This window comes from Bufo gargarizans, chromosome 3, assembly GCF_014858855.1.
Source record: "Bufo gargarizans isolate SCDJY-AF-19 chromosome 3, ASM1485885v1, whole genome shotgun sequence".
Taxonomy (NCBI): domain Eukaryota; kingdom Metazoa; phylum Chordata; class Amphibia; order Anura; family Bufonidae; genus Bufo; species Bufo gargarizans.
In genome coordinates this window covers 532499179-532523716 of record NC_058082.1, presented here as the reverse complement: position 1 = coordinate 532523716, position 24538 = coordinate 532499179, and the positions used below count along the sequence as shown (strand labels likewise).

The 24538-nt window shown below is 42.3% G+C and overlaps 1 protein-coding gene across 1 annotated transcript in view; it reads left to right on the top strand.

The window, feature by feature from the left end:
- Positions 1-16307, top strand: part of PRKX (protein kinase X-linked) — a 125966-nt gene extending 109659 nt beyond the window's left edge. Inside the window, exons 6-9 of the mRNA XM_044284049.1 lie at positions 8555-8612; positions 11051-11128; positions 12105-12234; positions 15102-16307. Of these exons, the coding sequence (XP_044139984.1) occupies positions 8555-8612; positions 11051-11128; positions 12105-12230 (262 nt within the window). The 3' untranslated portion in view covers positions 12231-12234; positions 15102-16307. The remainder of the gene's footprint in view (positions 1-8554; positions 8613-11050; positions 11129-12104; positions 12235-15101) is intronic.
- Positions 16308-24538: the final 8231 nt, after the last annotated feature.

Below are 24538 nucleotides of genomic sequence, written 5' to 3'. Positions count from 1 at the left end.
ATTGAGAGAGTTTATTATATTAGACATTGTAAAGCTAGACCAGGCAGAAGATATACCAACCTTCTCACAGTGGCTTACAGATGTACAGTATATAAAGTGGTCCATCGTGGTAAACATTAGACATTGTAAAGCTAGACCAGGCAGAAGATATACCAACCTTCTGACAGTGACTTACAGATGTACAGTATATAAAGTGGTCCATCATGGTAAACATTAGACATTGTAAAGATAGACCAGGCAGATGATATTCCAGCCTTCTCACAGTGGCTTACAGATGTACAGTATATAAAGTGGTCCATCGTGGTAAACATTAGACATTGTAAAGCTAGACCAGGCAGATGATATACCAACCTTCTCACAGTGGCTTACAGATGTACAGTATATAAAGTGGTCCATCGTGGTAAACATTAGACATTTTCCTCTTTCTTACACAACCTCTAGGTTGCCTCATTTTAGACCAACGTTTGCGCTTTTTAAAACTGTCTAGTGAGGACAGTCTACACCAATTTCTGTTGCACATTGAGTTCGTATGCTGGAGCATTCAGCTTAGTATATCTCTACATTTAAGAGATATCTGTTGGATCTGTGTATTTTGGTCACTAATCTTTAGACCGGCAACCATGAAGAAAAATGTGATATCTAAGGGATATGCAGCACCCATGCTCCTAAATATCACATTCATACAACTTCATACTTTTAAACAAGAGCTGCTCTGTATGAAGAAGACATTTGCAGTAGCCGTGCTCTTTAGATAGGTTGCTGGTAAGGTATGTTGATGCTTAAAGGGGTTGGCCACTTTCTGGTTACTGTTGACCAATGTGTTCGTAAGATGATTATGTGACACTTACTAATATAGTCTTTGTTGATATTCTGTGGTATTTTCTATATTTTATAAGGTATGTCCCCTTGTTTGCCAAGTCTTTTGTGATGTCCACACAGAGGTCCTGTCAATAAAATGGCTGCTGATGGAGAGTCATGTGACCAGGCAAATCACCTCCATGTGATGTCTTCTCTGTTCAAACACACTGAATCTGGTGTATCTGAATTGAGGAGACATCACACGGCAGTGATTTGCCTGGTCACATGACCCTCCATCTTATGGACAGGACCTCTGTGGACAGCACAAAATACATTGTAAACAAGGGGGCATATCTTATAAAATCTAGAAAATGGTGCAGAATTTCAACAAAGGCTATATTAGTAAGTGTCATATTATCATCTCAGAAACATATTGGTCAACAATAACCAGAAAGTGGCCAACCCCTTTAACATACAGGCTGTGGCACTGATTACAATCTTTGTCTGTTCTGTGGAACTACTTTAAAAGGGATTCCAGTATCCACCAGTTATCCTATTTCACAACTGGTGCAGCATACAGGCATCCATGCTGGCCCTCCAATTGATTTCTACAGAGTGCTGGAGTTATTGCTCTGGGTAGTCCCATAGAATTTGCCCCGAACGCCATTTTGTATGCTTGACCACTGTTCCATTCAAAAGGGGGACACATGACTCCCATTCTTGTGATCGGTTCGATCTTCACTGATCTAGAAGTTATCCCCTGTCCATTGTAATTTAAATCCTCCTTTAAGGGATTTTGTGATGAGAAGTTGATGGACGTGGATATGGATGCATGCACACATACACAAACATTGCTGGTATAACAAATCTCCAGTCCCAACAGCCCCAGCTTCAGGGTCCTATCAATAATGCCAGGCTCAGTGAAGCACAAAGGTTGAGAAAAACTAGGTGTGTGGAAAGATTCACTTATGTGCCCAATATCCTTACCATTCGTTAGGTCTCAGATATGTAAATGATTACAGGTATGGTCTGATTAGACACTGGGTCTTGCCCCAAAAGGGTGTAAAAGTACTTCACCCTGTTGCCCTAGAAAAGGATTCTTAGAGACTACTTTTGGGTAGTGTACTTCTTGTTGAGAGATTGTTGACTGCTAGATACGCCTCTACGACTTGAAAACGTTTTGCCCAGTTGACAAACTTTGAGCAGTAGAGCGTCACTGGACTGATGGTCATTTCTATGAATTGCCCTCCATCTAGGCTTTTTTGACCTACCTGGTGGTAGATGTTGGGAGCAGTGGTTATTTGAGCAAGCTCTGGACTGCCCAGACAGACCACCAGTAGAGTGGATCGTTTGATTCCTCCACAAGGATGAGCAGCTCCCATAGTTTCATTGTCCACCATCTAGACACAGGTGGCATCTTAATTACACAAACCTGTCTCTGCCCAACCATTTTCAGGTGCTTAGTAGAAGGAAATTTGGTGTCATGGCACCTATTACAGAAAATCGCCACTGCCTTTGAGAAATATGGACTGGAACTATATTGTCTTTATCTATGAATCCAGGTTCTGTTTGCTTATGAGTATGGAGGCCTTGTGGGGAGCATTTAAATCAAGCCTTTGCTGTGGAGTGACACACTGCCCAACTGCTGGTGTGATGATCTGGGGAGTCATCTTATACGACAGTCAGTCACCCCTACAAGTGAAATGAGGGACACTAAGGCCCCTTGCAGACTAGCATGTCCGGATGCTTTGCGGATGCGTTCAGTGAAAACTGCGCAATTTTTTTTATCAAGCACGTGCAAAAGGCAGTAAATCACATTGCACCCGCGCAATAAAAACTGAACAACTGAACGTGATCGCAAACAAAACTGAATGGCTTTTTTTGCGATCATGTTCAGTTGTTCAGTTTTTATCGCGCGGGTGCAATGTGATTTACTGCCTTTTGCACGTGCTTGAGAAAAAAAAACGGAATGTTTACAAACAACATCTCTTAGCAACCATCCGTGAAAATCGCATCGCATCTGCACTTGCTTGCAGATGCGATGCCATTTTCACGAAAATAGAACATGCTGCGATTTTCACGCAACGCAAAAGTGATGCATGAAAACCACGGCTCGTGTACACAGACGAATTTAAATGAATGGGTCCGACTTCCGTGCGGGCGCAATGCGTTCACATCATGCATTGCACCCACACAGAATTCTTGCTCGTCTGCAAGGGGCCAACCCTTCACCGACATGTGCAGGACATCTTGCGGCCTCATGTGTTGGCTTTTAACTGGCATTTTCCAGCAGGATAATGCTCGCCCACACAGAGCAAGAGTTTCCCAGGAATATCTCTGCCAGATTGCAACACTTCCCTTGCCTTCTCACCAATCGGGCATTTGTGGGACCAGCTGAGATGCCAGCTTGGCAGCCTACAAGTGTGCAGGATCTACAGACCCAGCTGTAACATCTGTGGGCAAATGTACTGCAGGATACTAGATGGAATCTGGATGCCTCAGTGCCCAACCATATCTCATCTTGTATCCAGGATCGATGTGGCCTAGCAGGGTACTAGAGCCTCCATTCAATTAGTTTTCCCCAATAAACGAATCATTTTACTCTAATATTGTATCACTTACATATATCATTACATTCACACACATACAGTTTCATTCAATTCCAACAACTCCTTGGTGTGTTTTTCCTCAATGAGTATGTGTCTAAACATGCAGTAGCTGGGTGGCATGAGAGGGACAACCTGGCCCTACTATACTAGGAAGGACGGCTGTGGAGAGGGTATCACCTCAGAGCCTACAGCAGGCAGTACGTGGATGAATGAAGCCCTGGACTAATGCGTACCACAGATGTTTGCAGATTAAAATAGAGTTCTTCTATAAATATTCTCCTGAAAAATGCGCTGAATACTCTTCAACACCTGCGCAGAACAGATTGTTCGTACACTATTTACTACACAGCCCCGAAGGACAAAATCTGCACAGACTCCGTACTGGATGCTCATTGTCGCAGGAGCCAAAAATATCAATTCATGCTGTGAGCTGTAAACCCTTATTTCTGATTTTTTTATTTTATTTGGTTTTACTTTTAAAGTTTGTACGCTTACACCCCGTTACTCCTGCCAGTTTTACCAATGCATATACAAACCGGATTCCAAAAAAGTTGGGACACTATACAAATTGTGAATAAAAACTGAATGCAATGATGTGGAGGTGCCAACTTCTAATATTTTATTCAGAATAGAACATAAATCACGGAACAAAAGGTTAAACTGAGAAAATGTACCATTTTAAGGGAAAAATATGTTGAATCAGAATTTCATGGTGTCAACAAATCCCCAAAAAGTTGGGACAAGGCCATTTTCACCACTGTGTGGCATCTCCCCTTCTTCTTACAACACTCAACAGACATCTGGGGACCGAGGAGACCAGTTTCTCAAGTTTAGAAATAGGAATGCTCTCCCATTCTTGTCTAATACAGGCCTCTAACTGTTCAATCGTCTTGGGCCTTCTTTGTTGCACCTTCCTCTTTATGATGCGCCAAATGTTCTCTATAGGTGAAAGATCTGGACTGCAGACTGGCCGTTTCAGTACCCGGATCCTTCTCCTACGCAGCCATGATGTTGTGATTGATGCAGAATGTGGTCTGGCATTATCTTGTTGAAAAATGCAGGGTCTTCCCTGAAAGAGATGATGTCTGGATGGGAGCATATGTTGTTCTAGAACCTGAATATATTTTTCTGCATTGATGGTGCCTTTCCAGACATGCAATGCTGCCCATGCCACACGCACTCATGCAACCCCATACCATCAGAGATGCAGGCTTCTGAACTGAGCGTTGATAATAACTTGGGTTGTCCTTGTCCTCTTTGGTCCGGATGACATGGCGTCCCAGATTTCCAAAAAGAACTTTGAATCGGGACTCGTCTGACCACAGAACAGTCTTCCATTTTGCCACACTCCATTTTAAATGATCCCTGGCCCAGTGAAAACGCCTGAGCTTGTGGATCTTGCTTAGAAATGGCTTCTTCTTTGCACTGTAGAGTTTCAGCTGGCAACGGCGGATGGCACGGTGGATTGTGTTCACTGACAATGGTTTCTGGAAGTATTCCTGAGCCCATTCTGCGATTTCCTTTATAGTAGCATTCCTGTTTGTGGTGCAGTGTCGTTTAAGGGCCCGGAGATCACGGGCATCCAGTATGGTTTTACAGCCTTGACCCTTACGCACAGAGATTGTTCCAGATTCTCTGAATCTTCGGATGATGTTATGCACAGTTGATGATGATAGATGCAAAGTCTTTGCAATTTTTCGCTGGGTAACGCCTTTCTGATATTGCTCCACTATCTTTCTGCGCAACATTGTGGGAATTGGTGATCCTCTACCCATCTTGGCTTCTGAGAGACACTGCCACTCTGAGAAGCTCTTTTTATACCCAATCATGTTGCCAATTGACCTAATTAGTGTTAATTGGTCTTCCAGCTCTTCGTTATGCTCAAATTTACTTTTTCCAGCCTCTTATTGCTACTTGTCCCAACTTTTTGGGGATTTGTTGACACTGTGAAAATTTGAATCAACTTATTTTTCCTTTAAAATGATACATTTACTCGGATTAAACGTTTGATCTGTCATCTACGTTCTATTACAAATAAAATATTGACATTTGCCATCTCCACATCATTGCATTCAGTTTTTATTCACAATTTGTTTAGTGTCCCAACTTTTTGGGAATCCGGTTTGTAGTTCAGTACCCTATACAGGTCCACGGAGACCAACCTGATAGATGGTAGAGATCACAGCTCTGCCTAAGGCTACATGCACACTAACTTTGTTTGTTTCCATGTCCGTTCCATTTTTTCCCCCGGATAGGATGTGGACCCATTAATTTCAATAGGTCCGCAAAAAACGCAGACAGCACAATGTGTGCTGTCCACATCAGTATGTCCGTTCCGTAGCCTTGCAAAAAACAAAACTAAAAAAAATGTCCTATTCTTGTCCGTTTTAGGCATTGTTAAAATGGATCCGCAAAAAAAACAAACGATGGCATACAGGACGTGTGCATGTAGCCTAATACTGTAAACTTGTATGAGTGTAATGTGCTATTTATCGCACGTTCATTGGACCTAAACTAGAGGACCAGAACACTTACAGTAGAACAGGAGCCCACCAATATTCATGTACCAACTAGGTGATGTCCCATCATTTGTAGAACAACTTGACCAAAGATACCGGCAGCCAAATCCTTTTTACCTGCAGTAATGTAAATCGTGCTCCCAGTGACTTTTATATTTGGCTCATTCATACCTAAACGTCAGGGAGGGGGGGTAAGTGACGGCAGGACACCTCTTATACTATTCAAGAACATAGGTAGATACAGAGGTCGCAATAACGCCTGTACAAGCGTCATAGACGCCCTGGAAAAAGTCTAAGGTGTATCAATACGCCTTAGGCTACTTTCACACTTGCGTTCAGAGCAGATCCGTCTGGTGTCTGCACAGACGGATCCGCTCCTATAATGCAGACGATGGGATCCGTCCAGACTTTACATTGAAAGTCAATGGGGGACGGATCCGTTTAAAATTGAGCCATACTGTGTCAACTTCAAACTGATCCGTCCCCATTGACTTACATTGTAAGTCTGGACGGATCCGTTTGGCTCTGCACGGCCAGGCGGACACCCGAACGCTGCAAGCAGCGTTCAGGTGTCAGCCTGCTGAGCGGAGCGGAGGACAAACGCATCCACTCAGAATGCATTAGGGCTGGACGGATGCGTTCGGGGCCACTTGTGAGAGCCTTTGAACGGAACTCGCAAGCGGAGCCCCGAACGCTAGTGTGAAAGTAGCCTTAGACTTTTCCCTGCTTTTCATCAGCGTAGGACGCGCAGTGAACGGCACAGGCAGCGCAGCGATGCTGCCTGTGCCTGCAGTAACCAATCGCAAAGTTCCGGACAGCAAGAAGCTTTGCTATTGGTTAGTTTGGGCGGGCGCAGAAGCCATACAGGTCCTAGATCAGGGGAAGCCGGCGGGAGCTGGAAGGAGGAGGGGCCGGTTCCCGGGGGATGGACTATGGAGTGCCGGGCGTGCTGCCCAAGGACCCTGGCAGCGGTGGGGCTAAAGATTAGGACCAGACATGAAGATGGGCGCAGAACAAGGTGACAGCAGCGTGTAACGTAACAATGTGTGTGATGTATGTAGTGCAGTGTGTGATCATCACACACCTGTATACGTCACACGCTTCACTACATACATCTCACACTGCCCTACATACGTCACACGCTGCACCACATACATCACACGCTGCATCACACACCTGTATACATCACACGCTTCACTACATACATTGCACGCTTCACTACATACATCGCACGCTGCACCACATACATCACACGCTGCACCACATACATCACACGCTGCACCACATACATCACACGCTGCATCACACGCTTCACTACATACATCGCACACTGCCCTACATACATCGCACGCTGCCCTACACACATCGCACGCTGCACCACGCACATCGCACGCTGCACCACGCACATCGCACGCTGCACCACGCACATCGCACGCTGCACCACGCACATCGCACGCTGCACCACGCACATCGCACGCTGCACCACGCACATCGCACGCTGCACCACGCACATCGCACGCTGCACCACGCACATCGCACGCTGCACCACGCACATCGCACACCTGTATACATTGCACGCTGCACTACGCACATCGCACGCTGCCCCACACACGTCCCACGCTGCCCGCATGAATGTGGTGCAGTATGTAGTGAATGCAGACACGATATTATAGCCAAGTGGTAAAGTACATGGAAGATCTGCCATATTGGACTGGACTTTATAACTTCGCTAGAATAGCTTGATGTTAATTAGACCAGTAATGGTCCTCTGCATAAATCCCCACCTCTTAGGCCCTGTTCACATTACCGCTATTTATTTCTGTTGTTCTGCTCATCTAATAGAATAACAGAAGTGCTGGATCGGGCACGTAAGGCTGGGTTTTTGTCATACGATCAACATACGCAAGAGATGCCATACTGTGACATCCATCATCATGGAGTTCTTGGGAGGAAGTTCAGCAAAAAAACAAAAAAACATGTAGGGTAATGCATTTTTTTTTACAATGGAATTCTGTGGTGACAGATGCCACAGTATGGCGTCTGTTAATATATATACGTTTTTTTGTGTGTACAGTAAATAAATAGCAAAAATGTCATGTGAACCCGGCCTAACTGACAGGGAAGAAGGTGAACAGACCCCGCTTACTATGATGGAATCCGTTTAATTTCCATTCACGAGCCTGTCTTTTTACCAGATCAAAAAAGTGCTGCAGACAAGGCTTTTTTGTCCGGTCTTTAGACAGAATCTGCAACAGAGGCTCCAAACGCAGATATGAGCGAGTGTAGGCCGATATATTCAGTATCTGAATTACTGCAAATTTCGTACTCCTCCTTGGGTAGAAATACTCAGCAAAAATGGTCGGAGAAGTATTTTTACTCTTCTGGAAAAAATGTAGTGTGACCTCTGGGTAGATAGCTCCAACACAACCAATCCTCTTCTCCCCCTACGATGGGCAGCTGGCAAGGGCAGCTGGTGTCCTAACATTACTAAGGAAATACAGCGGAGATAACTGGTGAAGCAAAGGCAACAGTGGTTCCTACAGACAGATTATATAGTAAATTAGTAATGTGTTCACTTGAATGCTTATATGAAATGGAATGTGACTAATGTAGGATATTTTTTTGCAGAGACCTGATAAAGAAGTTGCTTGTTGTAGACCGCACTAGGCGTCTAGGTAACATGAAGGTCAGTAAAAGAAATGTGTTCTCTGTCCAGACAACTAATTCATTTTACATCAATAGAAACCTGCTATCCTGCACCTCTTTATGTGCACAATGCATAGCATAGCATTAATGATGTACATTAGTGATGTACATAACTATATTAGTGCCATCTCACTGCGTCCCGCCGTTATTGAGAAAACAAAACGTATAATATGCAAATGAGCCTCTAGGGGGGGTGTTGATCCTGCTCCTAGAGGCTCCGTTCTCCCACCTCTGGCTGTGCCCTGCTACACTTGATTGACGGGGCCAGGCACCATTGGTCTCCGCTTGCCGGCCCTGTCTCCTGTGGAAATCTCGCTCCTGCGCCGTCCCATTCAGTATTCGGCGCAGTAAGTGAAGGACGCTCGCTGGCTTCACTCTCTGCGCCTGCGCTCATTTGCATATTATAAAAGTTATTTTTTTTTTTATCAATAACCGCGGCACGCATTAGAGATGGCACTAACATAGTTATGTTCTTCTGACATTAGTACATCACTAATGTAAGCCACGTTAATAACCATTTTCCTGCTGACAGAAACCCTTTAAAATAACTAATATTTTATTTTGTATTTTATTTTATTTTTTTAAGTCTAACAAGACAGATAAATGAACCCAGTAAATGTCTAGCTAGAATGTGGCAGTGGCTGACGCTGGATGATAAATTTAGAGAATCCTAAGGGTACTTTCACACTAGCGTTATTCTTTTCCGGTATTGAGTTCCTTCCCAGGGGCTCAATACTGAAAAAGAACTGAGCAGTTTTATCCCCATGCATTCTGAATGGAGAGCAATCTGTTCAGTATGTCTTCAGTTCAGTCCCTCTTACGGTATTTTCTCCGTCCAAAATTCCAGAATGCCGGCATTATTTTCCATTGAAATGCATTAATGCCTGATCCGGCACCAAGTGTTCCGGAAAAAACAGATCCGGTTTCCCGGTCTGTGCATGTGCAGACCTTTTAAAAATGTGAAAAATAAATAAATACCGGATCCGTTTTTTCCGGATGACGCCAGAGAGACGGATCCGGTATTGCGCAATGCATTTGTGAGACTAATCCGGATCAGTCTACAAATGCTATCCGTTTGCATACGGATTTCCGGATCTGGCGGTCAGTCCGGAAAGTAGTCTAAGATTGCCTAGTCTAACTTTACACAACGCATTTGCTGATTTAGTTTTACTCCAAAAATGTGCCAAATCTTTGGTGATTTTTTTGGGCGCACAATGGTGCATTCCTTTCCACAAAGTCATGCCTTCTTGTCAAGTGAGTCATAAGAAGAGTCTAAAATACTTAACAAAATAAATGTGTTGCCAAGCACATATGCCAGTTGTTTGGTGTATATTGCTCCAAAGTTCTGGCGCATTTTGTTTAGTCTATCTGCCATAATGTATGTTTGTGTGTGTGTGTGTATATATATATATATATATATATATATATATATATATATATATGCACTCGCCTAAAGAATTATTAGGAACACCTGTTCTATTTCTCATTAATGCGATTATGTAGTCAACCAATCACATGGCAGTTGCTTCAATGCATGTAGGGTTGTGGGCCTGGTCAAGACAATCTCCTGAACTCCAAACTGAATGTCAGAATGGGAAAGAAAGATGGGTTACAACAGCAGAAGACCCCACCGGGTACCACTCATCTCCACTACAAATAGGAAAAAGAGGCTACAATTTGCATGAGCTCACCAAAATTGGACTGTTAAAGACTGGAAAAATGTTGCCTGGTCTGATGAGTCTTGATTTCTGTTGAGAAATTCAAACGGTAGAGTCCGAATTTGGCATAAACAGAATGAGAACATGTATCCATCATGCCTTGTTACCACTGTGCAGGCTGGTGGTGGTGGTGTAATGGTGTGGGGGATGTTTTCTGGGCACACTTTAGGCCCCTTAGTGCCAATTGGCCATCGTTTAAATGCCACAGGCTACCTGAGCATTGTTTCTGACCATGTCCATCCCTTCATGACCACCATGTACCCATCCTCTGATGGCTACTTCCAGCAGGATAATGCACCATGTCACAAAGCTCGAATCATTTCAAATTGTTTTCTTGAACATGACAATGAGTACACTGTACTAAAATGGCCCCCACAGTCACCAGATCTCAACCCAATAGAGCATCTTTGGAATGTGGTGGAACGGAAGCTCCCTGCCCTGGATGTGCATCCCTCAAATCTCCAACTGCAAGATGCTATCCTATTAATATGGGCCAACATTTCTAAAGAATGCTATCAGCACCTTGTTGAATCAATGCCACGTAGAATTAAGGCAGTTCTGAAGGTAAAAGGGGGTCCAACACCGTATTAGTATGGTGTTCCTAATAATTCTTTAGGTGAGTGTGTATATATATATAATGTACTTTTTATATAAAACAAAAAACTAACATGTTAATGAAAATGTATGTCTGACTTTACAGAATGGAGCAGAAGATGTTAAACGTCACCGGTGGTTTAGGTCTATAGACTGGGATGCTGTGCCTCAGCGAAAATTAAAGGTGCAATAAAAATGTAACCGTATACTCTGTAATGTTAATGCATGTTCATTTCCACACCACATTTGGCATGGGCACATAGTATCCTTTAAGCATATAGCAGTCCAGTTTTGGCATACCTTTTTTTCTGTAATCCTTAGAGAGGAATACAATAATAAAAATTTGTATACTGCATCATATGCATTTTTTAATACTGTGGGTTCCTATAGGCGATGTTTTCTGCTCAGTGGCGTAACTAGAGTTCTATGGGCCCCAGGTCAAACTTTGGATTGGGGCACCCCCCCCCCCATTTCCCCACCCCCCCCCCCCTTTTACCTTTTTGCCCCCTCTCTCAATTTATATATTTCATTTTTTGCCCCCCTCTCTCAACTTATATATTTTATTTTGTTGCCCCCTATATATTTGATTTTGCCTCAAGTAATGAATGATTTGCTGCCAGACTTCTAGTGCACTGCCCTCATATGACCCCCCTTTCTGAATCCAAGGTTAGATAGTTAATTATTTGCCGCCACTGCCAGGTGCCCCTTCTCCCCCCAGTAAGAAGCTAGTGTAGACATACAAAAAAAATAAAAAATACTTGCCTACTCTGTTCCGCACCGTCCGTCGGTCTGTACTCCTGCTGCCGGCTGTGGCCTTCAGTGAGGTGTCAGACTCTGCGCAATCCTGTCATACGCTCTCTGCGGCGCCGTGTCACCCTGTGATCCCGCGAGACACGTGACCTCAGCACCTGGTCTCGTGCTGTCACAGAATGAATTGACAGTGTGTGTGTGAGTCTGGTGGTGCAAAATTCTGACAATCCCCACAGTTCCACTGATATTAACTGACTGAAATGTCATCACTTTTAGTACATCAAAAAAGGTATCAAATTTACCTTTAGAGGAGTCGGAGCATGATTTTTGTGCTACAGCATTCCATACCGACATTTTGAATAAAATAAATTAGGTACACTTTTTTAAATTATATGTCTTCCTCTCTTAAGCCTCCCGTAATGCCAAAAGTAGCCCATGAAGGCGACACATCAAATTTTGAAGCCTATCCTGAAGACGATTGGAACAAAGCCCCCCCTGTATCTCCAAAGGACTTAGAAATGTTTAAGAATTTCTAAAGTGGTAAGTTTTCTAAAATTCATGATCTACTAGAAGCATATACTGTGACATTTCTTTTAATCCAACAGGTGACATATTGTCAAATTTTGTAATGGACATTAGAAAGATATTCAGTTCATTTCTGGGCACCAGTCCATAGATAGGATGCCCTGGAGCTGGAGAGAGTACAGAGGAGAGCGACTAAACTCATAAGGAGCATGGATGATGTTAGTTATGAAGAAAGATTAAAATACATTTACCAGTATGTCTAAGGGGGAGCATGATTACCATAACTTGTACAAATATATGATTGCTTTGTACAAAAAATATGGTAAAACGCTGTTCCATGTAAAATCCTCTCTGTCTGGAGAAGAAAAAGCTCATTCTCCAGAGGTATCAACGCTTCCTTACCGTAAGAACTATAAATCTGTGGAATAGTCTACCTCAGGGAGTGGTCACAGCAGGAACAGTGTACGGTTTTAAAAAGAGCTTGAAGGGATGAATTATTTAAATGAAATAGCATTAAAGGGGTTGTCTCACTTCAGCAAATGGCATTTATCATATAGACAAAGTTAATACAAGGCTCTTACTAATATATTGTAATTGGCCATATTGCCTCATTTGCTGGCTTGGTTCATTTTTCCATCACAACACTGCTCGTTTCCATGGTTGCGACCACCCTGTAATTCAGCAGCAGTGGACGTGCCTGCACACTAGCTCTGCTCGGGTGGCCAAGACCGTGTGAGCCCATATAGGCACGTATGCACTGCAGCTCCCGTCCTTGACACCCGGTAGCTGCGCTCCAGCGGTGGCCGTAACCCCTGGATATGGGCAGTGTATAATGTGATGGAGTTAAATCAAGGAGGCAGTATGGACAATTACAGTACATTAGTAAGTGCCTTGTATTAAAGGGGTTGTGCATGCCATTAGGGTAGGTCATCAATATCAGATCGTCAGGGGTCTGACACCCGGCACCTCCGCCGATCAGTTGTTTTAAGAGCGCTTCCTGTTCATTATACTATGCTTTGTCTCCCCTGTAGCGGTGCTGTAGTGTAATTACTGTACAAGTACTTGCTCCATTCAAGTGACTGCACTGCTGAATCTTCCTAGACAACGGGCAGTGTAATAGCTGATTGGCGGTGTCAGACCCCCACATATCTGATATTAATGGCTGATCCCGACGATCATCAATATGTATGGCCTGCACAACCCCTTTAACCTTCTCTACATGATAAATGCCATTTGCTGTAGTGAGACAACCCCTTTAACCCTTTGGATACCAGAGGTTTTTTTTGTTTTTGCGTTTTCATTTTTCTTCCCTATTTTCCGTGAGCCATAACTTTTTTATTTTTATGGTCACATAGCTGTATGAGGGATTATTTTTTGCGGGCAAGTTGTACTTTCTAATGCCATAAAATTTGGGAAGCGGTAAAAAAATTCCAAATGGGGTGGAATTGGAAAAAAAACACAATCCCTCCGCCGTTTTACAAGGTTTGTTTACGACAAAACTGACCCATGCCCTTCATTCTCTGGGTCAGTGCGATTACAATGATACCCCATATGTATAGGTTCTTTATGTCTAAATAGGTAGTGTAAAAATAAATTTAAACTTTGAGAATATTTTTTTTTATTTTTTATATCGCCATATTCTGCCCCTCAAAACCTTTTTATACTTATGTCTACTGAGCTGTTTAGGGGCTCATTTTTTGCAGAACAATCTGTACTTTTAATTGATACCATTTTGGAGTATGCGTGACTTTTTGATCACATATTATTATATTTTTTGTGGGTAAGAGAAGCAATGAAAAAATGGCAAATTGGTAATTTGGGCCCTTTTTTCCCTTCCGCCTTTCGCCGTATTGGAATTATTTTTTTTCTATTTTAATAGTATGGGCATTTTCGGTCGTGGTGATACCCATTATGTTTATATTTATTGTTATTTAGGTATTTTTTAATTATACGGAAAGGGGAGTGATTTAAAGAGGACCTTTCACTAGAATAAAAAATCTAAACTATACAGACATGGAGAGCGGCTCCCATGGATCTCCCTGCACTTACTGTTATACCTGAGCGCCGCTCCGTTCTCCCGGTATAGCCTCCGGTATCTTCATATGTTAGGCTCCACCCAGTGGAACCTGCCGGCGTCTCCTTCTCCCATGCTGTAGCGCTGGCCAATCGCAGCGCTCAGCTCATAGCCTGAGAGGCTTTTTTTGCTCTCAGGCTATGAGCTGAGCGCTGCGATTGGCCAGCGCTACAGCATGGGAGAATGAGACGCCGGCAGGTTCCCCTGGGTGGAGCCTAACTATGAAGATACCAGAGGCTATACCGGGAGAACGGAGCGGCGCCCAGGTATAACAGTAAGTGCAGGGAGATCCCTGGGCGCCGCTCTCCATGTCTGTATATAGTTAGTTTAGATTTGTTATTCTAGTGAAAGGTCCTCTTTAAACTTTTACATATATCTTTTTATTTATATATATATATATATATATATATATATATATATATTTTAACATTTTTATTTATTTTTTTAATTTCTTTGTGATCATTATGTGCCTCATATATGAGCTTATTAAAAAAATATATATTTATCAGGAATTTATTATTAGCTTATTTTGCTCACTTTTGGCTCATTTCTTATCCTGGCCTGCCATCTGGTGGCCAAAATAAGAATTGCAGTTTGAATACTGTTAGTTTACTCAGCAAGGCTACCAGTATTCAGCGCAACTACCTATGTACGGCGCTGGTAGCCTAAGGGTTAAATGGTGCCAATACAACTTGTCTTTATTTAGAACAGTAACATATATAATTGAATTTTCTGCGTCATTCAGTTCTTATTGTTTTTTTGTGTTATCCCAAATAACAAGATTTACCTTTTTTTCTCCTTTCTATAGAGTCTGCAAAAACCCGAGCTGGGACATGATGTTAACACAAGCAACTGTGAAGGCTGAAGCCTCAGTACAAACAGAAGATACCTCTGATAGACACGATCAAAAGAGCAACAAGCCATTGACCTTTCTATTAGATTGGAGAGAGTGCACAATTTCAACGATGACAGGAACATTCCAGTACCCAGAGTCCTTTAGTACTAGAACATGTGATGATGTTGGCTTGACCGCCAAACGTAGCGCGAGATCAACCCTGCATCTTCTGATGGACAATGCAGCATGGTCATGGACCGTTTGGATATATGGACTGTTTTATGCCGTTATCCAGCTGTGACAGTTCTGCTACTACAGCTTTATTAGTAGATTTGGCATTAATGTACTTGTACTAATTTAGGTGCTGAAAGGGAATGTATTTTGACCCGGGCATAGACGGTTTTGTGTAATATACAAATCATCAGTTTGCTATTTGTAAAATATATTCATGGCTGATCCGCCCCCCACCACTTCCCATTCACTTCTGTTTAAAATATATGCAGCAAAAGCTCAGTAATGAAGAAGTACAGGCACATTTTGAAACAGTAGTTGGACCATTACTTAAAAGCATTGCCGAGCTTCAGGGCCTTTTCCTTGGCACATATCGTACTTGGATATTATTAATAGCTTTCATGTAGGAAAGTTCAGTGCCGACCGCATGTAATGTGTGACAGGTACTTGTCTAAGCTTAAGAAATTACATTATTTCACCATTATTTGTTCTAATTAGTATTTTAAGGCTATAGGATGCTTTTTTTGGTAGAATAAAAGCACGGTTAAGACCATCTGCGCCCATAGGGCGTTTTACAAATCTCATCTTCGATTTTCAGCGTAGAAATTTCACTGCAGATTTTCATTATACAGGGTAAAATATTAAGCCATGAAGTATCCACATATGTGCATTTATGTTGATCCCCCCCCCCCCCCCTCTATTTATTGGGACTCTGAGGAGGACTGACAGCAGGGGGAGCACTGCATTGTGGCGCTGTTCTGGATTTTATCTTTATGACCATAAGATCTGGCAATTAATAGTGTTCTCCTAGATTTCATAAATATACTTAAAAATATTACTTTGTTATAAATACCGTACATTCCCAAATACCTTTCATTAGTTATAATGGCTCATTTTGTCTAGGGAGCGATCATAAGGACAAATAAAATGGCTGTCGTCCTATTGGTATACACAAAACCTGTCCTAATCACACAACTAAAGTTACTTCAGAAAACTGAGCTAAAGAGCTGCCTCCTCTCTACTTGTCAGGGATTATGATCCTGAATACAGCTGAAAAGATCTTGAGCGGAGTCTCTGTAGGAATGGAGTTTATGAGGAGACATGAAGTACAGAGGAGAGTGGTGGTGTAGCTAATGACCAGCAGCACTTGTATGCAGTCTCCATTACCACAGTCTGTCCTGTCCGTCCTCTCTGTACTTCATGTCTCCTCATGAACTCCATTCCTGCAGAGATTCAGATGAAGATCTGATCATCTGTATTCAGCATCACAATCCCAGACAAGTAGAGCAGAGAGGAGGATGAGGCAGTAGTTTACCTCAGGGTTGTGAAGTAACTTCTCCTCCTGTGTGATTAGGACAGGTTTTGTGTGCGCTAATAGGGCGGCGGCCATTTCATTTCTCCTAATGATTTTGCCATAGACAAAATGTGTCATTATAACTAATGAAAGATATTTGGCAATATATTTATGATGAAGTGATTAAGTATTTTCAGTAATTTTATTTAGTTAATTTCCAGGGAACCCCTTTAACCTCCAAACAGGCTGCGGCCCAGCACTGGCACATGTCTTCTCCAGCACCGGGTGCTGCCCTCTCTTCTTTCCACTCAGTTGTCATCAAATGTGTCCAAGAGAGTGAAAAGAAACGGTTCCGTTTTCAGAATGTCACATTTCCCAATTCATCCATTAAGCACAAAGCCTGATCTTGCTTTCCTGAGCGTGTAGGGGGGGCTTTTTTATCTCATTGTGGAAAGCACACAGTATCTGTATATAAAAGAATATAATGCGACCATGAGCACAAACCCTGTGCTGAGATGTAAATGTTTCTACTTTGCAAAGTTTGAGTTTTATTTTTTAAATATTTGTTTTCAGGGCTTTGGTCAGACACGGGCTATACTGCAGGTTTTTCAGTTTTTTTTTAAAATTTGTTTTACTAATGTATACGATTGTTTTATGCCTGTAAATATACAGTTTATGATTGAGCGTGCCTGAGAAATTGTAAGGACTTGTCCAGGGCATGAAAAAAAGAGTCTGCGTGACTATAGCATTGGCAATAACTGGAATTGTAGCTCAGCCTCACTCATTTGAATGGGATTGAGCTGCAATACCAGACAAAAGTGGCGCTGTTTCTGGGGGAAAAAAGACTCTTTTCTATTCCTGTACAATCCCTTTTAAAGTGAAATATCTGAGCTAACTAGAATCACGACAAGGCACTTTACAGTTTGTTTATTGCATTTTTGGTTAAAGGTACTTTCAGTCGATTGCACAGTGCGCAGTCCGCGCCATAAGTCACTGTGCTTTTCAGTTCACTTTTATTCAAGTTAAAAAGCGGTTAAAGTGAGATTACAATCCTGATACTTGCATTGTCAAGTTTAGTAGCTACTTTGTATCAATCGATTTAATAAAGTTGGTTAAACTTGTGACATTTCCGACACTTGTGAATAAACAGACTCTGCGCTTTAGTTTGCTGGTTGTGTTCCACGACATAGTGTTACATACAATTTCCGGTATGTTTTTCTGTTTCCCTAAATTACGGTCACTTTCCGTCATTTCATTGTCGTTTTCTTATTTTAATTTTTTTCCTTTCTTTTTTTTTTTTTTCTCCTTATTTATTAAAATGTGCAAATAATCATCAATACAACAAAGTGAAATGTTCTCACTGTGCTGGTTATTTTTCATCATCATTTCATTATGATTTCATATGACTATTAGGTTTTAGCTCATGTTAGCAAATATAAATTACCGTATTTTCCGGACTATAAGACGCTGGCTAAAAAATGCTTCTTATAGTCTGGAACATATGGTCAGACTGCTTCCTTAACAATTTGGCATAACATGCATGCAGCGTCTGTACATTTCTCTCTCTCCCTGCCTGACACCAATCTGTTTGAGATGTGCAGACAAGAGGGGGGGTGAACAATTGTTTAGCACATGCAGCGCAGCAGAGGACTGGGAAGTAAAAAAATACCTCCAGCCGAACGTCTCTGCAAGCTGAAAGCTCTGTACGTGCAAGGACCTTCGATGATGTCATTGGTGGGCAGAGCCAGGCAGGAAGTACAGAAAAATGAGTGAAGATGTACCCGATGTCTATTACTATAAGTGTACCCTATGTGTGTGTGTGTGAGTGCATGTATCCAAACTGTGTGTATGTAGCAGGCTGGGTTTGTTGTGTGCATGTAGCAGAGTTGTGTTTGTGCATTTAGCAGACCAGTGTGTGTGTGTGTGTGTGTGAATTTAGGCTAGTTTCACACTAGCGGCAAGGAACTCCGGCGGGTGAACAGCCTGTCGGATCCGTGCTGCCGCTAGTGCACGCATGCCCCCCGCAATGCCGCTCCGGCCCCATTGACTATAGCCGCTCCGGCGGCAGCACGGCAAACACGCCGCCATTATAGTCAATTGGGCCTGAGCTGTAATCCGGGGGCGTGTGTGCAGCACGGATCAGACAGGCTGTTCACCCGCCAGAACAGCCTGCTGGAGTTCCTTGACGCTAGTGTGAAACTAGCGCATAGCTATGTGTTTGGGGGCATGTAGCAGAGCTGTTTGAGGTATGTAGTTGAGCTGTGCTGGTGGTGTGCATTTAGCCAACCTGTGTGTGTGTGTGCATGAAGCAAGGAAAACATTTCTGTTGTCTAATTCTGGGGTGCATCTTATAGTCTGGATAATATGATAATGGAAGAATTTTTTATTTTATCTTCAGGTTGAGAATGCTTAAAGGGGTTGTCCGAGTTATGGAAATAAAATATATAGCACTGTAAATCTGATGGGCAGCGATATATAACTAAGCTAAGCAAGTTTTAGGCAAAAAAAAAAAATCTATTTCCTCATTTCGCTGGTTCTCTTCTGGCCTTTTGTTTACCTGCAAAAACATCAATCTCTGCCCCTCCCCCTGCACTGCTAAGAGGGTGAATACAAGAGCTGCCCTGAATGCCTGCTGTGCAACTCAGCAGCATGTTGTATGTGTAGGACTACAGGTCCCAGCTGTACAATGACACTGCTGATACACACAGGAATTTCCCCTACCTGCAATGCTCTGCAGAACTTCTCTTCCAGCTCCTGTGCCCAGCATTTGTCTCCTCACTGCCTGCAGCTACACAGTAAACTCTTGAGCCCTGAGTCTGTGCAGCTGAAGGGGTTAAGAATCCTGGGAGAGAGCAATAAGCAGCAGCTTGCAGTGCAGGGGGGCGTGGCCAGCACAGTGACCTCCCCTGTACAGATCGCTCAGGCTTGTGCACAAACATTATCAGAGTAGGGAGAGAAGCTGACATCACAAGTCATGTGACCCTGAGAAACCAGCCACTAGAGAGAAAGTGAGTTAATTGGAAAGCTGTTACATTTGCCTAGTTAGAAACATAGAAAAAATAAAATTAAATAACTCTGACAACCCCTTTAACTGGAGGGGGTCAGTATTACACAAATTGGTAACAGTGTAAGTTATGTGCACAAAGGAAATATGTTTTTCACCCATGCCCGCAATTCAACTATGTAGTTATTTTGTTAAGGCGCTAAAATAGTTTGAAACATTTTTAAAAGCATTTGTTAATTAGTGATTGAGTTGTGGTCTCTGTGGCTTTAAATGCCATACGCATCAGATTAATGTTGGTCAGTCCCACTGATTTTTTATTTTTTTTCTAAAACCAGTTGAGCAACTAATGTGTACGGGAATCTCCTGACTCACAACAGAAAGAGTCAGGGGACAGAAGGATTGGGTTGTTAGGTTGCAGCATGTCCAGCAGCAGAAGAGTCTGGCAGTGTCTATGTACAATTGGCCAAGCTGAGCGTATGTGGATGGGAGAGAGAGCTGTCCGCGGAAGAAGCATTCAGATAACAACTATCTAAAGTGTATGGCCAGCCTAAAACTGTCAGCCATATCCGCTTATTTTAGCAGGAACGGCCAACCAACGAATGTGAAGGAGGGCCTTACATCTCCATCCAAATAGCAGATGTTAAGGTAGATAAGGATCAGGAAGTTGGATTTCAGCTGCCGGTTACTTTTTTCCCAGGATGATATCATTACAGGCTGAATGACAATAACGCATTTCACCTCTGAATAGATAACACCGTGTCCACCATTCACAATAGGTGATATCACAGCTTATCTACTATAGATCGCAGAGCATGCCTAGAAAACTATCCCATAGAAGTCAATGAGGTCCCCTCCTGTCCGCTGTGTCTATGGTGCATGTTGCTGCTCTCAAATGACAGGAAGTTTTGACATATTTTAGGCCTAGTTACCAGTGTGAAATTGTGCCGGATTTTTTAAAAATATCGATAAAGGCATATAAAATAAAAATCACCAAAAATTCCCCCCAAAAAAAAAAAAAAAAAAGGTTTACCATAAAAACGTGACGTTAACAATAACTTTTAAGATTGTAACCTGGACAATGTCTTTTACTGAAGAGATCTTTATCATTGTAATTTGGTACCCAAGCTCAGATATATCCAGGATCCTGGGTAAGAGGGCTACACCATGTGTTGCTATACATTATTGGACAGGGAATGCCCACATACCGTACGTTGGTATTACTCTTAGAATTTTTTGGGTGTTGTGGTTGTTTTACCATATTAAAAACCACAAGCATCTTTACCACAATTGCCATATTTTTGCAATGCAGTAGTTCATAAAATCACAAAAAAAAAGCATGCATTTTTATGGTGCAATTTGAACCACGATGTTGTAAAACCCAGCCGTAGGCCTCATGCACACGACCGTTGTGTGTTTTGCTGTCCGCAAATTGCAGATCCGCAAAACACGGATGGCGTCCGTGTGCGTTCCACAATTTGTGGAACGGCACAGACAGCCATTGATATAACTGTCTATTCTTGTCCGCAAAACAGATACGAATAGGACAGGTTATATTTTTTTGGCGGACCATGGAACGGAGCAACGGCGGTCCCATTGAAGTGAATGGGTCCTCATCCAAGCTGCAAAAACTGCGGCTCAGATGCGGACCAAAACAACGGTCGTGTGCATGAGGCCATAGGGTAATTTCCCATGCAAACACTGCGGATATGCATGCTTCACATCTGCAGTACTGTTCAATCGAAACCAAATCGATATGATTTTTCTACATTTACTACACGCGGTGGAGAAAACCTGCAGGGTAAACGTAAAGGTTTTACTCAACTTTGTATTTCAATCCTGGCAGGAATGCCGCTATAAAAACCAGCCCATTCCAGGAGATTTTAGCAGCAGCAGTCCTCCTCCTGATTCACTGCGGAATACAGATCTTTGGGTAATACAACATAACTGCCAAAATCTGCTTCTTTAGGCCCCTTTCACATGAGCAAGTATTCCGCGCGAACACATTGCTCCCACACGGAATCTGGATCCATTCATTTCAATGGGGCTGTGATCATGTGCGTTGGTTTTCACGCATCACTTGGGTGTTGCGTGAAAATCGCAGCATGTTCTATATTCAGCGTTTTTCACGCAACGCTGGCCCCATAGACGTGAATGGGGCTGCTCGAAAAACGCATCCAGAAGCAAGTGCGGATGCGTTTTTCAAGGATGGTTGCTAAGAGATGTTGTTTGTATACCTTCAGTCTTTTATCACGCGCATGCAAAACGCATTAAATTCCATTGCTCCCGCGCAATAAAAACTAAACGCGATCGCAGACAAAACTGAATTACTTTGTTTGCAAAATCGCACATTTTTTACTGAACGTATTCACATAGCATCATGACCTAATCCGGACGCGCTCATCTGGAACGTGCCTTAGGGTTTCATAGACTTTGGTGGTGGACCAATATGGGACCTATGGGGGGGGGGGGGGGGCTCTTGAACAGGAGAGCAAACAAAGGCTCCTGCACTGGAAGTAAGACCATGTAATGCTACATTTCTCCCTCCAGCAGTTTCTCGGTAGAAATATCCTTTCTTCACAAAGATTATAACCAGAATAGTTCCTCCCGTAGGTATCCTGTCCTAGTTTTTGAAAGGGAAATGGCCAGGCAACATATGGTAGACAAAGCTGGTGGTTGTTTCTGGTCCATATGAATACAATCAAATAGTTAACTGATTAGTTACTTGAGGTAGAATGTGGCACTCATGTCCTATATGTTCGGGTGCTCTAGTTGTGGGGTCCCAACCCCGTTGGACAAAAAAAATAAACTTAGGCACTCCTTTGGTTTTGATAAAGTATTTTTAATGATTTTGATTTTTAACTTTGTTTTCATATTCAAGGCAACGTGTCGTGTACATGTGACGTTTCGGTCCTATCCAGACCTTTTGCAAACACTGAATAACACATTGAATGGAACAGAGTACAAGCGAGCATTACTAGGGTAGAATCTATTCAGTAAGTATTCAGACCCCTTCTTGGGGCTTGTAGTGTCGTATGGGTCCTACGTTATATCAATGAACAGTCATATGAACGACACTAGCAACGTTGGAGCAATATATACAAAATTGGAGCAATATACGTGACAACAGTAGTCTGCAGATGGGAAATAGACCAAGACGTATGGGTCTACATGTGAGTGTAAAAGCAGACATTCTCTATGGACTGATCCTTTTCTGAAGTATAGAGGCAGTCTAGCTCTGAAAGGAGGAAGTGATTGCTGATGCGTTTCGGCATTCACTTCCTCATTTGTCCAGTGCGTTACACAGTGGAACGCATCGTTATTCATTGATTCTTTACCACAGGCGCCGCGGGCGGAATACTCCGCCTCCACCATACCACCAACACCATCTCCCCAAACGCCTCTGCCATTTATATTTACATTAGTAGTAATACGAGCTCCTTTACCTCCCATAGCGATGCGTTCCAGCTTGGAACGCACCGCCATCTTCAATTCTTAATTGTCTCTCCCTATGGCGTCCGTTCCACAGTGGAGCGTATCGCCATCTTTACCAAAAAAATTTAAAGCTATTTTTCCCAAATATAGGGTCAGTTACATGCACATATACCACACTATATTCTCTTCCAGTCCCCACTATGTTCTCATTCAATTTCTTCCATTATCTTGTCTCTTTTTTCACTTTCACACTAATTACCATACACAGGAAACAGACACAATTTAGACTTACTGTCTAAAGGATATATCGACCTACGTTACGTATATTCAGACCCCAGGAGATCATATGGTGACATTTCACCTTCCTCAAACCACTATTCTCTCGTTTTACTACTGAGGTGATCCAGCAGACTACATTCTAACCTACAGTTTATTCTACAAATTGCCTTCCTTAACCTGGGTTTACGATATATCGTTGTATGCTCTTTTACCTGTTCAGAGCTAGACCGCCTCTATACGTACGAAAAGGATCAGTCCATAGATAATGTCTGCTTTTACACTCGCATGTAGACATACGTCTTGGTCTATCTAAGTTGCTAGTGTCGTTCATATGACTGTTCATTGATATAACGTAGGACCCATCCGACACTACAAGCCCCAAGAAGGGGTCTGAATAGATTCTACCCTAGTAATGCTCGCTTGTATTCTCTGTTCCATTCAATGTGTTATGGATGTACCCTTTTGATTCTTAATGGCCATCCTAAATGTAGCCATAATATCAAAGACAGATGTTGTATAATTTTTTTTGTTTTCTGTAATGTTCAGTTACTTACATGTAATTTTGTATCTGTTATTCAGTGTTTGAAAAATGGTCTGGATAGGACCGAAACGTCACATGTACACGACAAGTTGCCTTGAATATCAAAACCAAATAAAAATCAACACAATACTTTATCAAAACCAAAGAAGTGCCTAAGTTTATTTTATTTTAACTGATAATTACGTTCATAAATATTCAGAATATGTTATTACCTGGTTTCAGATTAATATAGCACCCATATTACTTCCACTCTGTGGAATCATGCCCCAAGAAAAAATAAAATCAATTAAAAATCTACATGTAAATAGTGCAAAGAACCACAGCTTGCCTTTCCTCTCTATTCTGAAATGTACTGCTACTTTTTTTGCATCCACTAGATGGCACTTGCACATCTTGTAAATTACACTATTCTACCAAAAATTCACATGTAAAAGAATAAATATCAATTCACTGTGCCATCATTATGTTGACCTATTCATCGTTTCTTCACTTTCAGAGAACCGATTTGCAAAATGAGTTACTTAAAATTGAAACTTAAAGGGGGGATTTATCAAACTGGTGTAAAGTAGAACTGGCTTAGTTGCCCAAAGCAACCAATCAGATTCCACCTTTTATTTTCTAAAGGTGCT